The 16673-nt window shown below is 45.4% G+C and overlaps 1 protein-coding gene across 1 annotated transcript in view; it reads right to left on the reverse strand.

Annotated features, from left to right (window-relative positions):
* Nucleotides 1–1169: 1169 nt before the first annotated feature.
* Nucleotides 1170–16673, reverse strand: part of phactr3b (phosphatase and actin regulator 3b) — a gene marked incomplete at its 5' end in the record, with an annotated part of 52736 nt that continues 37232 nt past the window's right edge. The window contains 5 exons of the mRNA XM_083660639.1: nt 1170–1291; nt 3108–3184; nt 3470–3610; nt 3856–3917; nt 5305–5360. Of these exons, the coding sequence (XP_083516765.1) occupies nt 1276–1291; nt 3108–3184; nt 3470–3610; nt 3856–3917; nt 5305–5360 (352 nt within the window). The 3' untranslated portion in view covers nt 1170–1275. The remainder of the gene's footprint in view (nt 1292–3107; nt 3185–3469; nt 3611–3855; nt 3918–5304; nt 5361–16673) is intronic.

Genomic DNA, 16673 nt, shown 5'->3' on the forward strand with positions numbered 1-16673 from the left:
AACTTATTATTATTATTATTATTATGGAAAACCAGATTATGATGAAAATCAAACACTTTTGAAGAGAGAGCGTATGAAATAAGATTAGAGCTGGGAAGCACAAACTGTTTTTTAATGCATCTTGTTGGTGGTATAAACACAAGACAGCCAAATCCAACAATTTCGAAAATCCATTTCTTGCCACCAGGGTCTGCTGCAGCCAGAAAGCCAGAATTAGAAAAATGATTTCACTATTATTTAAAGACTTAAGACGTTGTTCTTCTTATTTTTGTCTACTATTGTAAAATAATTGTAGGCCTATTATCATGAAAAAGTATTGGTAAAAAAAAAAAAAAAATTTTTTTTTTTTTTTTACCCTCTCTGGCGCCCCTAACGGCTCAAGCGCCCTTAGCATTTGCCTAGTTCGCCTAATGGACGGCACGCCACTGAGTGCAGGGACTTCTGGGTAAGCCTAGAAAAAGACATCATCCCTGCGGTACTCTATGATGAAAAGGGACAGAAAAAGGCTACAAATGGGTCACTGCTTACAGCTTGAAGACTATTGCCTTGTTTTCTCCTAGGGTCTGTTAAGCCCTTTTCTGTCAGAGATGTCATGCTAGCTACCAGCTGACACAACATTGTAAAGTTGAGTATCTGCTTACTGAAACACAAAGAACATATGTACGCTTTGCAAAACACACCGCAATCACACCGAACACAAGACAGACACGGTTTTCTTACAAATTCAAAACCTGTATTGTGCAGACAATAAATAGTGCTTACAAAGGGATTTTTGTCTTGTACACAGACAAGGTTTCTGTTTCATAACATTTACATTGTCGATATGAAACTGAATCAACTGAGACCCAGACACAGCTTGGGGATGTGACTACTGGTACTGGAGTGGGAGGGGCAGACTTGGTCACATGCACATTTCCCCCGTGTGGCATCGAAAAAGGCCATCTTCCAAAAGAGTCTCTGTTTACAAAAAAAAAACAAAATAAAAATAAAGTCTTTGTTTTCGTATGGCAAATATGACCCTTATTTTTCCCCCCGCTCCTCCGACAAGGTGAAATGAGGGTTTTAAGGAAGATGTTCCTCTGAGCAGAAGTGGAGCTTGCTGCATGCGTCTCCTCCATCTACCCGCAGCTCCAATTCTAGAGACATAGCCTCCAAGGTTCACTGGACCCAAATATCAGGACACCCACTGACTGTGGGCCAGGGCACTGGAAGACTCCATGCAAGGTCTTCACTGACAGAACCAAACATCAGCAACTCTTCACAGAAGAAACCTTGCTAAGGCCGGTGGAACCTGGGAGGCGGGAAAGAGGGGAAACTGTAAGCGTGGGCTGAAACACTCCTATACCAGAGGTTTCATCAATCAGAGCCCTATTAATAGCCCAATGGAGAGCAGCCAATAGCTTCTCTGCAGAAATTGGGTCTTGCGTAAGCACAACCCAGGATAATTCAGGGCGGACATTTTCTTTTTTTGCTATTCTTAACATATAGTGCAAGCAAAACGTAAGCTAAATATGTGCGGACATTCATTATACTGGAAAGGTGGTGCAACTTTCTCATCTCCAGAGGGTTGGACGAGCTAAATTTAGCCGTACTCTGCAGGGTTCGTACCCATTGATGTGAAAACGTAGGATAAATCATGTCCTTGAGTCTCCGCACACCGTCACATTGACCCTCTTAGAAAGCATCGGTTTACTTTAACAGTCATGTATATTTTTGGGGTGAGCTATGAAAGGCACGATAGTTTTCTATCTATACGTACTGCTATGTCTGTGCATTGATAGATATTCGTGAACATACACATACAAATGCATAATTATAACCCGTACTTTGCTCTGTCAGGCCATGTCCGTACTTTGCTCTGTCAGGCCATGTCACAGACTCCTCACCAGATCAAAAAAGTCATGCCACATCACCCCCATCCTAGCCTCACTGCACTGGCTCCCGGTACAGCACAGGATCAATTTCAAAATTCTTGTACTTGCATTCAGATCCCTCCATGGCCAAGCCCCCGCCTATATCTCTGACCTCATCCACCCCTATGCAGCCAGCCGGTCTCTGAGGTCATCCAACCAAGAGCTCCTGGTCGTGCCCAGGACCAGGCTAAAAACAAAAGGCGACAGAGCCTTCGAAGTGACAGCCCCGAAGCTCTGGAATGCCCTCCCCCCTGATCTGAGAGCCGCTCGCTCTGAGCTCTCGTTTAAAAAACTATTAAAGACCCACCTGTTTAGACAGGCCTTTTAGTCATTCATAGCCATTGTTTCTACCTGTTCATGCTCTGTGTATGTTCTTATGTTTTTGCCTTTTTCTTGTATTATTCCTGCACTTATATTTCTGTGTTGCTATTTTAATGTGTAAAGCACTCTGTGCATTCGTGCTGGGAAGGGTGCTATATAAATAAAATTTTACTTACTTACTTACTTACAGTCAGGCCATGTCACAGACATTTCTATTTCTTTTGGCCGAACCCAGAACAGGCCCGGCAAAGAAACGTCTCAGGGGCTTACTGACTGACTGACTGACTCCGCATTGTTGAAACACGCATGCGTGGCGAGCCTAGGTAAGCCGGGCCCGGACTACTGCTGTACAGCAAACACTCACGCATGTGTGTTTCAACAAGTGGGAGTGAGTGAGTGAGTGAGTGATTGAGAGATTCGTGTATATATTGTATATATATTGTATATATATTGGACTGCACCTGCAATATTGTGACTTTGCTGTTTAGAGATCTTTTTTTTATCTCTGAATATTGATATGACTGCTACGCTGTATACTTACACTAAGACAAATTCCTTGTATGTAATCTTGCATATTATTGTGGCAATAGAGTGAGATTCTGAGTGAGTGAGTGAGTGAGTCAGTCAGTCAGTCAGTCAGTCAGTCAGTCAGTCAGCCCCTGAGACGTTTCTTGGCCGATCCGATGCGGGTGCTGCTGGGGCAGCAGTCCGGGTGTCCGGCTTGGCTAGGCTTGTTTGTATTGTCATGTCTATTTGTTTACTTATCCTTTTTTATTTTGTCACATGTCTGTATTGTTAAACTACACAAATAAAGTACCATAGTACAGAAATCATCAGTTGAGAATAAGACCAAACTGAGTGAACCCAACTGACCTTGTCAGGTGCTTGCTCGAAGAATGAACTTCCATCTCGGTACTTTTGAACTCGTTCAGCTCCTTCCGTATTGCTGCCTGCAGACGAAAAATGACGAAGACGAGCGTAAGCCCAGGTGTATCTCTTTAGCATATAGCAGTTGCACAAGTGGTCAAGCTTTTCAAATGAAAAGGTTAGGAAACCGTGCCTTATGTAAAGCAGAGGAGCATTTGAGGATTATAAGATGTGAGTTTTATGTAAAAGGTCAGAGGTCAAAGAATACAAGCACCGCAAAAATCAACCTATAAAAAAATCTATAAACACACAACTATTTCAACAGTAGCCTAAAGACAGAGAGGCAACAGACGGTGTTTTGACGATACCTTGTCAGCAGCTGACAGTCTGGTCCAGGGCTTGTCAGCGCGTCTGTCGTAGTCCTGAGCTTTGGCCACTTCCACATAGTCGCTGAAACGAATGAGGATCTTTCTCTCGCGCAACTCATCCACTGTCGGCCGCTGGTTGAGCTGGAAAAAAAACAAAAACGAGCGCCACCCTTAATAGTTATAAACCCAGGATCAAAGAGCAGTACATGTTCAAATGAACAGCAAATAAGGAAGGTGGGAAGTCTGTAATATAGCAGGCGGTGCATTCAGGTTTCACTGTGTTTTTGAGGATCTCAATGTATCACTATATGTTGTAATATGTGTGGGGTTAAGTTGGTGAAATGTTAGGAAACAGTTGGAGTTATTGGCGTTCTTCAGTCACTTACCTTTCTATTCAGCCGCTGTTTGATTTCTCTCCGCTCCTCTTGTTCAGTCTGGTCATTTCTTTCTGTTGACACAGAAGAGAAACAAACATAAGGGGGGGGGGGGATCGACATGCGTCCAATGTCCTTGCATTGTACCACAGCGTTGCCATGGTGATGAACAAAAGTAATGTAGTGTCTCTCTTGAAAATTTGAATCGATCTATAATAATGCTCGAGTGGCATCACTGATGACATCACAAGTGCTGGTTGTATGTGGTACGAGTCATCTCACTCTTTCACTGCTTTTGGATGAAAGCCTTACGAATGGGAACACCATTAAATGATCTGCATTTTATGAAAATGCTTTTAATGAGACTTGGGCGTTCTGTTTGGGGTTACGCACACATCCGTGAAGCCTGGTGCAGGTTACATCCTTAAGCTGTGTTTGTGTTTTGCTTGAACAAATGGCCCTGGAAATGGGCAGGGAGCCCTGGTGCTGAAATTTCAGACGGCTGCTGGAGACTCATAGCTGCCATGTCTGAACACATAGGTATGAATGTGGGACTCGACTTTATTATTCTAGAACATTTTGCTTTCAGGATTCACACGGATTTAAATGTGTTACAGCGGAAATGGCATCAGTCCCAGAGACCTGAATCTGCTTCCTAGAAAAATACTCTTCTGAATTAAACAGAAAACAGAGTTGTCCCTTAGGAAAAATAACTACTGTACTAATCCTATAGTAGATTTTATAAGGATATCCAATATGAGGGATCAGCCAAGCAGCATTTTGGTAAACAATCCGCGTCACTGGGGAGCAACGGCAATGGAGCCCAAGTGGCACGAGACTTGTGTGTCTGACTCTAGCCGACTAACTCTGTTTACATTTTAAAAACTGCGACAATTCACACAACCTTAACACACATGCATATATTATACATCAAACTCTTCAGCTAATTCTGCTCTCACTCAGAATGTCGAAATATAAGCGATGTGATGTATAGTTTTTGAGATATTAACGTTTGTTTGGCACAACTCATACTATTAACTGCCTGGGTTCCGCATTTCTGGGTGTCAAGTGACGTCACGCTGATTCGTCCTATACAAATATTACAGAAAAAACTATAAGTCTCTGCACACGAATATTATAGTGATAGACAGGGGATAAAATAAACTAACGAGCACGCTAGACTATAGGAAATATTTTATATAGATTTTCCTTTGGGGGGGGTGTTGTCGTTTGGATAGTTTCTGAAATAACTGACATTGCCCATGATGTCTATGCACAAATTAGCCTATGATTGTTGTTGTTGTTATTATTAGCCTATTATTATTATTATTATTATTATTATTATTATTATTATTATTGTATCGTCAACACCACCGTGGCAATTCACTAATATCCCCCCCCCCCCCCCCCTTCCCCGTTCCAGAACTTCTTGGACTTCGTTGGTTAAAGTAGGCTACTTACGTTTCAAGATGTTCCGACTCTCCAGGTCCTCCACCGCTGGCCTCTGGCTCAGTCTCCTACGGAAAAACACCAAAATTACGTTCTGGACCATCTTGATCCGGTTCTCAGTTCACAACGCCTTTCAAGTCTTTCAAGTCTTTCACTACAAGCACTTTGGATGCCTGAGTGTGTGTGTAGAGGGCCAAGATCTACACATTCTAAAAGCAAACGGCGAGTCCCATCTCGAGTCCAAAGAGCGACTTGTTTTAGGATCAAAACTCCTAAATAGCGAATAGCTCCACATCGGGATAAAAGTCAAGGTGCGCGTTTTTAGATCGCGCGTCAAAGTCCCTTCAAGAAAGAGAGATCTCCCTTCCTAAAAGTCGTGAGTGAGCCACCTCAGCCAGGGAAGGTTTAGTTCTCCAGGAGCGTAGAAATAGAAAAGCAGTGGAAACCAAAGCGTTGGTGTTCTTGTCTCAATTGTCTCCCGGTAGGCTGGAGGCGGTGCGGTGCTGTGTGTGAGGAGGATGCTGCGGTCTGATCACAGTAGAGTGGTGCGGCACAGGGCTGCCTGCCTCCCTTTAACCACCGGCTGCACAACAATGTGAAGGGGTGGGACTGAGGAGGAGATTCCCCACGCGCGCGCACGCACACACACACACACACACACACACACACACACACACACACACACACACACACACACACACACACACACACACACACACACACACACACACACACACACACACACACACACGCCTCCAAAAGCGATGCATTTGATTCCATATTGTGCGGTTATTCAGCCATTTAGTGAGCACAAGTTGAGTTAAAGCACTAGTTTTAAAAAGGGAATGTTAAAAGTATAGTCCTTACGAACTATAGCTACTTTGTGCATAACTCGTTAATAACCCTGGTAAACCCATCTAAACTCACTTTAGTCGGTAGGCTAACTGTATCAATCTTTATGATGTAAATTTGTAGTAGCCTACATGAGGGAGCCTACATGAGGGATCCAACGATACAAATATGGTGAATGAATGGTAATATATTAGCTGCATTTTATTCTGCTGTAGTAATCACAAATGAGATGGCTTGACATCACAATTTAAGCTCTCCATCCAATCCAATATTACATATTTTGCAATTTGTAATGACATTTTTTTCATTTACAAACTTTACATTCTAGCAAAGCGAATGCCATTGCTAGAAAGATGTGTGGCTCAGAAATAAACAGAATTCTGCACAGTCCTACTTTGTTGTCATTGAACTTATTACATTGTATCGTGATTGTATCGAATTGTGAGCCTCATATCGTGTATCGAGATCATCCCAGTTTGTTTGTCTTATGATGCTGACTGACTGGAGTTCATAATTTAACACCTAAGATAATTGGCTTGTCATGTGTCATAAAAGCTGTTGAACAGAACTAAATGCCAGGCTGGTTGACATTTTGAAGGAGGACAGCAATCTACAGTAAGGCAAGGAGAACTGAATGGAGTATCAGTAGAGCAGATAAATATTTCATGGCTGTACTAATGACATGCCTAATATGTGACATGGCATAAATAAAGCCATATGGACATTGTGACAAATAGGATTGATATTACCCCACTGCTCAATACTGTAAAGTGGTATTTTCTGATTCAGTAATGTGTGGAATAAAAAAGATTTAAATGCAATGCAGCTCACACGTTAAACCAAAATCAAGTCTTGACCAAAAGCTTCACCAACCAGATTCAGACAGCGCAGATTCTCTGCATTCCACATCACCTGAATTTTAAGATTCCACACATGACTTTCCAAGAAGACACCCCCCCCTCCCAACATACGAAACATACAAGATATTTCCCACAGCTGTCAAGATACAGCAGTTCCAACAACGCAGTTTAGAAAACATATTGCCTAATAGGAAATATTCAATGTTTACAGTCACAAATCTCTCCAAAAGAGGGCAGGGGACTCATTCATAACAGCCACTTTCCCAATCCAGCAGGGCCAGAACATAATGTCGCCGAGCTGTAAGTGTTGAGAGGTGAAACCATGATTCACACCAACAGCAGCGACGAAAATCTGCAGCAGACGGGGAAGCTAGAAACCCAGGAGCATCATATCCGGCCTCCCTCCATCGTATCAGACGTTGCTCTGACAAGCTCAGTTGCATTGTTAGTTTATTAAAGTGCTGACTGTGCAAAGGACATTACATTTGAATCTATATTGGGAACGCTCCGTCTTTTTCTAAGCAGGATGACCCCCCTCCTCCATAGAGGACAGGTGCTCCGGACAGTCATGACTCTGGGTCCAGAGAATGACAAGTTGGTATTGTCTTCAAATTGCCCAATGATACTTTACTGTCACCTGCAACTGCTTTTCCTACGTAAGTGAGTGGAATTCAGAATGGAGGAGTGGAGACTTCAACTTGAGGAGCTTATTTATAGGCTGCAGAATCCTAGTGCCATCTTTTAAAACACTGACAAACAGTATTACAGACAAGCTTTTGCATTTTTTTGTTTCTATTATGTCTTGTTTGTGTATTATTATGGAGCTATGTTTATATAGCTTAGCATAAATAATAGCAAAAAGAAAAGTCCAAAACTCAACCTAACCCCCCCCCAAAAAAAAATCGCTGAATGAATATTTCTCAAATGCCTTTGTGACTTTTGTTAATTGTTTTAGCATTTTACCACATAGTAACACTGTGTTGAAACCAAATATTGGCCCTAGTCCTGCAATTATGGATGGATGGCACCAGAAATGTGGATCTAAAATCAGTACTGTCCTGTGTTACTTCAGCTGTGACTGGGACCACTGTACTGTCCTGTGATACTTCAGCTGTGACTGGGACCACTGTACTGTCCTGTGTTACTTCAGCTGTGACTGGGACCACTGTACTGTCCTGTGATACTTCAGCTGTGACTGGGACCACTGTACTGTCCTGTGATACTTCAGCTGTGACTGGGACCACTGTACTGTCCTGTGATACTTCAGCTGTGACTGGGACCACTGTACTGTCCTGTGTTACTTCAGCTGTGACTGGGACCACTGTACTGTCCTGTGTTACTTCAGCTGTGACTGGGACCACTGTACTGTCCTGTGTTACTTCAGCTGTGACTGGGACCACTGTACTGTCCTGTGATACTTCAGCTGTGACTGGGACCACTGTACTGTCCTGTGATACTTCAGCTGTGACTGGGACCACTGTACTGTCCTGTGATACTTCAGCTGTGACTGGGACCACTGTACTGTCCTGTGTTACTTCAGCTGTGACTGGGACCACTGTACTGTCCTGTGATACTTCAGCTGTGACTGGGACCACTGTACTGTCCTGTGATACTTCAGCTGTGACTGGGACCACTGTACTGTCCTGTGTTACTTCAGCTGTGACTGGGACCACTGTACTGTCCTGTGATACTTCAGCTGTGACTGGGACCACTGTACTGTCCTGTGTTACTTCAGCTGTGACTGGGACCACTGTACTGTCCTGTGATACTTCAGCTGTGACTGGGACCACTGTACTGTCCTGTGATACTTCAGCTGTGACTGGGACCACTGTACTGTCCTGTGATACTTCAGCTGTGACTGGGACCACTGTACTGTCCTGTGTTACTTCAGCTGTGACTGGGACCACTGTACTGTCCTGTGATACTTCAGCTGTGACTGGGACCACTGTTACTGTCCTGTGATACTTCAGCTGTGACTGGGACCACTGTTACTGTCCTGTGATACTTCAGCTGTGACTGGGACCACTGTTACTGTCCTGTGTTACTTCAGCTGTGACTGGGACCACTGAAGGCTTGCAAAACAACACCAGTCACATAGAGATGGAAATATTGGGAGCGGAGTGGGTTCAATGTGCTAAATGGAGCACATTGTCATTGTATGATGTGTGGTAGATGTGGTAGAGTAGAGGACATCCAGGTCAACAGCCTTGGCATCACTAGTGCAGACAATCTGTTACATCCATGCAGCCAAGTCACCAGAAAAAGATGTATCAGAATATATTAGATTAAAAAAAAAAGTGCTCCGGATTTAAGACAGTAACCATAAAAACAAATGATTGTGGGAGTGAATCAGGCCATTTCTATTTTGTGAAACAGTTCAAACGGATCTATAGTCACGGCCTCCTGCAGTGGTTTGTGCTTCACGAGAACTCCCCCACTCCGCCTGGTCAGAGGGAAAAGTTCCTCATTTGTTGGACAACTCGCCCAGCGTGTCAGAGCAATGAGCTGGCTGTGAGAGCCAGGGGCTGATGGGAATGTCAGTCCGTGAAAGTGGAGGAGAACGGGATGAGTTCAGGGCACCAGGGGGCCCGGGGCTGTGGCCTGCTACTGCCCACTGAGGTGTGTCCTAATGCCCCTCGCTCGCCTTCCTCTCTCAGTGACAAAGCCCCAGGACAGAAGTGCCCCGGGTGGATGTAGAGTCTGAGCGTGCCCAGGCAGGACGGGCCTGAGGGGTGGGGCGGGTGCCAGCAATAATTAAGGGACCCTCTTTCATCATGGAGCACCGGAAGCTCAATATTTATGTCACTTGGACAAAGCGAAGATTTGACGTCAGGACTTGGGCGTGTTGACCTGGATGTCTCTCCCTGTTAGTAGACCACAGATCTCAAAGACGCAGCTTCATTGAAGAGAGAATGGAGCCTGGACATTCATTTCCGGGATCACTTTATTGCATCCATCATACATACTACATGTCAAAAATGATTCAACGTCCATTCCAGAATGCTCAGTATAACATTCCAGAATGCTCAGTATAACACCCTGTTTTCCAGAATGCTCAGTATAACACCCTGTTCTCCAAATAGACCTTTTCTCTCGTTCAAAGACTTGCTGAGCCATTGATGAAAGGGTCAATTCAAAGGCTCCGACATGAAACCTGCTATATAGAAAACTAAGAATCAATAATTGATCTGCACTTGTTTGACTCAAAGGCTTTGCTCTTTAGTGCAGGTCCACAGATCTCAGGGGGCGGTCATGTCTGGCTCTGGATGACCTGCTGGCAGCACAGCGTGGAGGAGGAAACTTCAAATAGCTACGTCCAGGTTAGAACGCTTTAGGTTAGCGCACATTAGCTATAAACGTTCACATGGAGGAGAAATGGCATGACTTCAATACTCCTTATTGCATTCAAAACCATTCATTCTCAGGGCATCCAAGTGGATCAATGAGCTGAGGCAAGTGCTCAATACTTGCAGCATTTTAGATTCAGGTCCCCCAGTAATTTTGCAAAACATAATCTGATAGGTCTCTTTACTGTCCTGAACAAACATTGTTTCAATGATGCAGCAGTTACTGTACCAGATATGGCTACCGAAACCCCATATCAAATGGGCCCCAGGGCAATTTTTCTCTCAATAAGTATCAATAAGCTCCGATGTTATTGGTTCTGCTATCGGTACTAGTGTGTGTGCCGTGCGGGGCAAGGCAGCTCTCTCTCACACACATGCTGCAGCCCTGCACTCTGCCTTGCTTTGTTTTCAGCCTTTCTCTAACTGAATGTTGGTAGTAGCAGTGGCAGGAGATTTTAATTCTCGTATAATGCTGGATAGCTTACTGAATAGCCTAATAATGCATCATATTTTATTTGTTATATTTTGTGAGTAAAATCTGTGTCCAGAGTAGTCTGATCTGAGATCTTAATGATCAGATTGCATTTATTGAATTTATAAACGCCCCCAATTAAAGATTTTGCTACTATTTTGTTAATGAAGCAATTTCCGATCCCCCCCCCACTTCTCTCTCTTAAAAAGCGAACAAAAAGAACTGATAAGAGTACAGTTGAAGTACCATAAGCAGTATCGGTAAGAGAGTAGTACTAGTACCACCGTGTTAAAATCGTAACCATACCCATCCCTAGCAGTTACACCACATCCTTTAGCCAACATAGCAGCTCAAACCTATTTACAAATCAATGTCTGAATCCACTTTCAGAATGGGAGGCCAGAATCAATGCTGGGGATGGATAATGGCCAGACTTGGAAAAACAAATATTTTGTCACCTATTTATTTATAGTCCAGGGAAAGTGATCCAATGATGAGCAACAAAACTGCCCAAAGATCTCATTGGTCAGATATCTGTTCACTGGTGATCTCATTCTCACGAGTACGAGGTTAGAAATGACAAAAAAAGCATCCGTAGCTTGAGTGGGTGAAGAGGCTTTGGGACCTTTGACATTTGAATTCGAGGGTACGAGCATGTAGATCCTTAGAAATAAAAGCCATTGTGAGAGCTAATTACTGGATGTGGGACACGGATGGGCTATCGTGGTTGACAACATGTAATTTGAGGATTTCGCTTCGTGCCATATATGTGCAAGCTGTGTCATCCGGTGCTTACGTATCTCCAACTGCTTTACAGTATCTGCCAACTCCAGGCCTGTAATTGGGCTGATGCCCCCGCTGTGAGGCTTCTCACTAGATAAGGCACAAATAGAAAGCAAGGAGGCGCAGCAGAGAGAGAGAGAAGCATCCTCACATGGAACCACAGAGACAAAGCAGAGAGAGAGAAGCATCCTCACATGGAACCACAGAGACAAAGCAGAGAGAGAGAGAAGCATCCTCACATGGAACCACAGAGACAAAGACAACATATCGTGGATTGATTTTTTTTTCTGTTGTTGCTCATCACAGTTTGTCTAATCAAATGTGTTATGCACGCAAATACTTCTGATGAGTAAGGGGAGGGGGTGCTGGCACTCTGGATTTGGGGTATTTTGCCTACATTTTTGTATGTGGATGGATTATTAATTTGCCATATGCCCAAGGTCACATGCTCTGTTAATGAAAAATAAATAAATAGGGAAATACATCATCTTATTCTGGTGTGCTGATCAGAGTTGTGATTAAAGGGTTTTTCAGATTTCAAAGTGGGTTGCGGCATTCTTACGTTTGGCAACCCCTCACACAGAGCAACGGTCTGGGAGAAGAGACAGAGGTTCAACGATGCACTACACTTCACAACAAAGCCTTGCACTGCTATATGCATCTTTGCCAATCGGTTAGAAAAAAAGGAGGAATGGAAGAGAAAGGGTAGGAAGTGCTACAGTCAGATTATTGATAAAAAAGTATATAGAAATAAATCGTTAAAGAGACAACTGAATGTCCACTTTTTCACATCCGATTTTGTGCCCCCAAGTAGGTAATCTGTTTGTGGCAACAGACTCTGCTCTCCTCATATGAATTGTCTGAGTGAAGGGTTCTGGATGTTGAGAAGGTGAACCCTGAGTGAAGGGTTCTGGATGTTCAGAAGGTGAACACTGAGTGAAGGGTTCTGGATGTTCAGAAGGTGAACACTGAGTGAAGGGTTCTGGATGTTCAGAAGGTGAACCCTGAGTGAAGGGTTCTGGATGTTCAGAAGGTGAACCCTGAGTGAAGGGTTCTGGATGTTCAGAAGGTGAACCCTGAGTGAAGGGTTCTGGATGTTCAGAAGGTGAACCCTGACCTGAGCTAACCGAGTTTCCTGTGGGAAGGAGAAAAGGGGAAAAAAGGGAGGGAAGCCCTGTAGAGTCTGCATTAATATTTCATCCAGGGTGAAATGGATTATGAAACTGAAGATCTTCTCTAAGGTTCCACAAGGAAGAGCAGCTAGCCGCCATTCAACAGTGTCGGTTGCCTGGAAACTGCTGCTGCACTGAATATGGTTTATGGCAATAGAAGGAAGGAAGGAATATGATTTAAAGGGGATTCAATACAATAATACTGTAATGATACTAAAGAGGCAGTTTTATATTCAACAGAACCCCAGCTGTAGGAGATACATACTGGTATGTAACTCTCCTGTATTTTCAAAGTTTTATGGTCTTGTATTGTTCACTGCACTCATTTGTGGTGGTGGAGGAAATGCTAGTGGTTATTTGATTGCCTTCACCTGTTCACCTGTTTTGGCATTGACAGAGAGAGAGCGGGTGAGCCTGACAGAGAGAGAGCAGGTGAGCCTGACCGAGAGAGAGCAGGTGAGCCAGGGAGATATTTTCTGTTGACTGCACTCACGCACTAATGTGCTCAAGTGTTTTTGAAGTGGAATAATAAATGTTCAAACATGTATCTTTGAAGTGGAACTGAATTCTTTTTACTATGCGTGTCACAGTGCTTCCGCCCGTGTTTGGCTCTTTCTTGGACTGCCTACACCAATAAATGTTAAGATTTATTTCCAGGAGGATGATCTGTTACCAAATCTTTGTATTTTAGAATACAATATCGAATGGAAAAACGAAAATCTAAAATTCAAAACTCCAGACACACACACACACACACACCGACCAACACACACAAATAAATATTTCATAATCAGAGTAAATGACAATCATGCATGTACACACCGCGTGCAGCATGTATAGGCATATACCTGAGTGTGAGCTATCTCTAAATGTGGAAATTAAAACGGCATCACAACAAGGATGACAACAAAGTATATTAAAAAAGGTTAATTTCGTGGATCTTCTGGAGAGTGAGTGCATAGGATAGATAGAAAGACAAAGAGGGGACAAAGCAGACCATGACCTCGACCCAAACCCACAGCACGTACATGTACTGCCCATAACCCATTGATACCTGATGCAGCATTTGCGTGTATGTAACGGCGTTGTGTAGGTGGTACTTGCAGCAACCCATGTTAAGGGCTTGTCCAGGGGTGGATTCGAACTGCCGACCCTCGGCTTGGGAGTCCAGCATGTTAACCGCAACACCAAGAGAGCTAGCTCCCTTGGTGGAGCTGGTTAACATGCCTTTATACCTGGGGAGTGAGTTTAACCAATCCACTCGCTACCACTCGGGACTCACGAGGAATCCGCGCTGATTCAACTCGGTTACATGTATATCCCTCATTTGTGTGCGTATCCCTTTAAGACCGCGAACCGCGTTAACGCAGTTCGCGGTCTTAAAGGGACACACACACAAATGCTGCATCAGGTATCAATGGGTTAATGCTACATTTCTACATAGCATTCCTGCAGTCAGCTGCTGCGTTGGGTTATTTATAGGGCTCCTGGACAGCAGCTGTGTGTGGGTGCTGGTTCCCTCTGTGCTGTTTCACACACTGAGTCGTGGTGTGTCAGCACAAATGGGTCGATCCACCACAAATATCCAATTATTTGTCGCTCTGTGGCTCAGCGGTCTGAGACAAATTATATGTTGGCTAACTGTCATCATTACAACCTCTGCTGCATCTCTCTCGTTCTCTCTCTGAAATGGACTTTTAGTTACAAAAACATTTCTCAGGGGCAGATCTGGAGTCGGATTGTTTCTGGCGGGGGAGAAACAATTGAATGTAGTGTTAAACCTTGATTTAACACAAGATCCAGTTTTTCAGAGTGCAAGTTAACTAACTGGACGCTGAAATGAAGGGTGGCTAAAACACAACAGCCCGGACTCACTTCCAACGCATCCGACAACAGTATGTTGATTATTTGTCAGGTCCTGCGACGTCATATACAGAGGCAAAAGGTACCCTTTTTGGTGATTTTGGGACAGACAGGGTAGTCCAGCAGAACTTAGCTCCCACAACGGAAGACAGCGACGCCACACCAGTGCAACATTCCAATAAGCCGGGGCGCGGTAGGGTGAAGTGGTGGGATGAGTGTGACCAGGAGATTCCTCGCCTTTCACATGGGAGGGCCTGGTGCGTGTCCCGCATGTGGACATGCTGTGTCAGACGTGTTACCACACCATACGCTAAAGCTATGCTAAAGCCACGCTGAAGCCGAGTGTCACGCTAAACTGGTCACACAAGAAGCACTCTCTTTTCCTCAGCGCCTGGCTCGGCACGCATTGCCCCCCCCCCCCGCCCACAACTTGCATTGACTTCATGCCCCGGCAGCTTCAAGCTTCACGCTCGGAAAACAGAACAGAATCCTGAATGGTCGCTTCAGCGTGGCTTCAGCGTGGGGTGCGGCTGGTGTGAACGGTTTCACCTGTTAACACTGTCTTATAAGCCCATGCGGGCTGGGCACCCTGTGTGCGTGACACTTGAATAAAATATCTATCTATCTATCTATCTTAACAAGGACGCCGAAATGAAACTGCATAACCAGGAGATGCAGCACCGTTTTCAACCAGGAAACAGTGTCACACCACTGGGCCGGCCGAGCGGCTCATGACCATGGCATTCATGATCTTGGAAGGTCAGCAGCTGTGTAGATAGCTACAGGCTAGTATGGTTAGTTTGAACTTGGAAGGTCACCGAGCTTCAGTCTAACGCTACGCAGAAAAAGGCTGGTTCTTCTGTGCCTGCGCCCATTGAGATTGAACTCAACCTAATGAGAATGATTACTGCATCCTGTGCAGCTCTGGCTCCAACAAACATCTGTATAACTAAAACCCCCAATCTGAAATGTTCCCCAAAAAACAATGCCTTTCCAAAAGAAAAACCCTGTCCATCCACCTCTTCCACTACCGCTGCCATGCTCCTGCTCCTCCTCCTCCTCCTGCTCCTCCTCCTGCTGCCATGCTCCTGCTCCTCCTCCTCCTCCTGCTCCTCCTCCTGCTGCCATGCTCCTGCTGCCATGCTCCTGCTCCTCCTCCTGCTCCTCCTCCTGCTCCTCTCCTGCTCCTGCTCCTCCTCCTCTCCTGCCATGCTCCTGCTCCTCCTCCTGCTCCTCTCCTGCTCCTCCTCCTGCTCCTGCTCCTCCTCCTCCTCCTGCTCCTGTCATGCTCCTCCTCCTGCTCCTGCTCCTCCTCCTGCTCCTGCTGCCATGCTCCTGCTCCTCCTCCTGCTGCCATGCTCCTGCTCCTCTCCTGCTCCTCTCCTGCTCCTCCTCCTGCTGCCATGCTCCTGCTCCTGCTGCCATGCTCCTGCTCCTGCTCCTCCTCCTGCTCCTCCTCCTGCTGCCATGCTCCTGCTCCTCCTCCTGCTCCTCCTCATGCTCCTGCTCCTCCTCCTGCTCCTCCTCCTGCTCCTCCTCCTGCTCCTCCTCCTGCTCCTCCTCCTGCTCCTGCTCCTGCTCCTCTCGTCTATCTCACGCCCCGTTCCAGCCTCTCCTGATCACCGAGGACAGGGGAGCGGGTTACCATCACATGGGGGAGAGAGGGGTATGAGTGCACGAGTCATCAGACGCCGCGAGCGGGGTCAACACCCGCCCATGACCTTACGGGCTGCGGCAGCATCTCCACCTGATCATCCCCCTACAGCCCCCCCCCCCCCCCCCCCCCCCCAGGCCGAAGCGTGTTTTGGACCGTATAACAGAGGCACAAAGACAGAGATGTAGATCACTGCAGTAACTCAAGGCCGCCTCTCCAGAAGAGCCCTGTGGGGGGGAACAGGAACAGTTCAATCAGAGGGGAACCGGGGGAGAGAGAGAGAGAATGCAATCTCTCTATCGGCGCAGCGAGGAGGGGGAGGAAGGAGTGCAGGCCGGGCTGTGACGTAGATAAGCCATTGATTATGGCTGCTGCTGC

Source organism: Poromitra crassiceps (assembly GCF_964638095.1).
Source record: "Poromitra crassiceps genome assembly, chromosome: 25".
NCBI lineage: Eukaryota > Metazoa > Chordata > Actinopteri > Beryciformes > Melamphaidae > Poromitra > Poromitra crassiceps.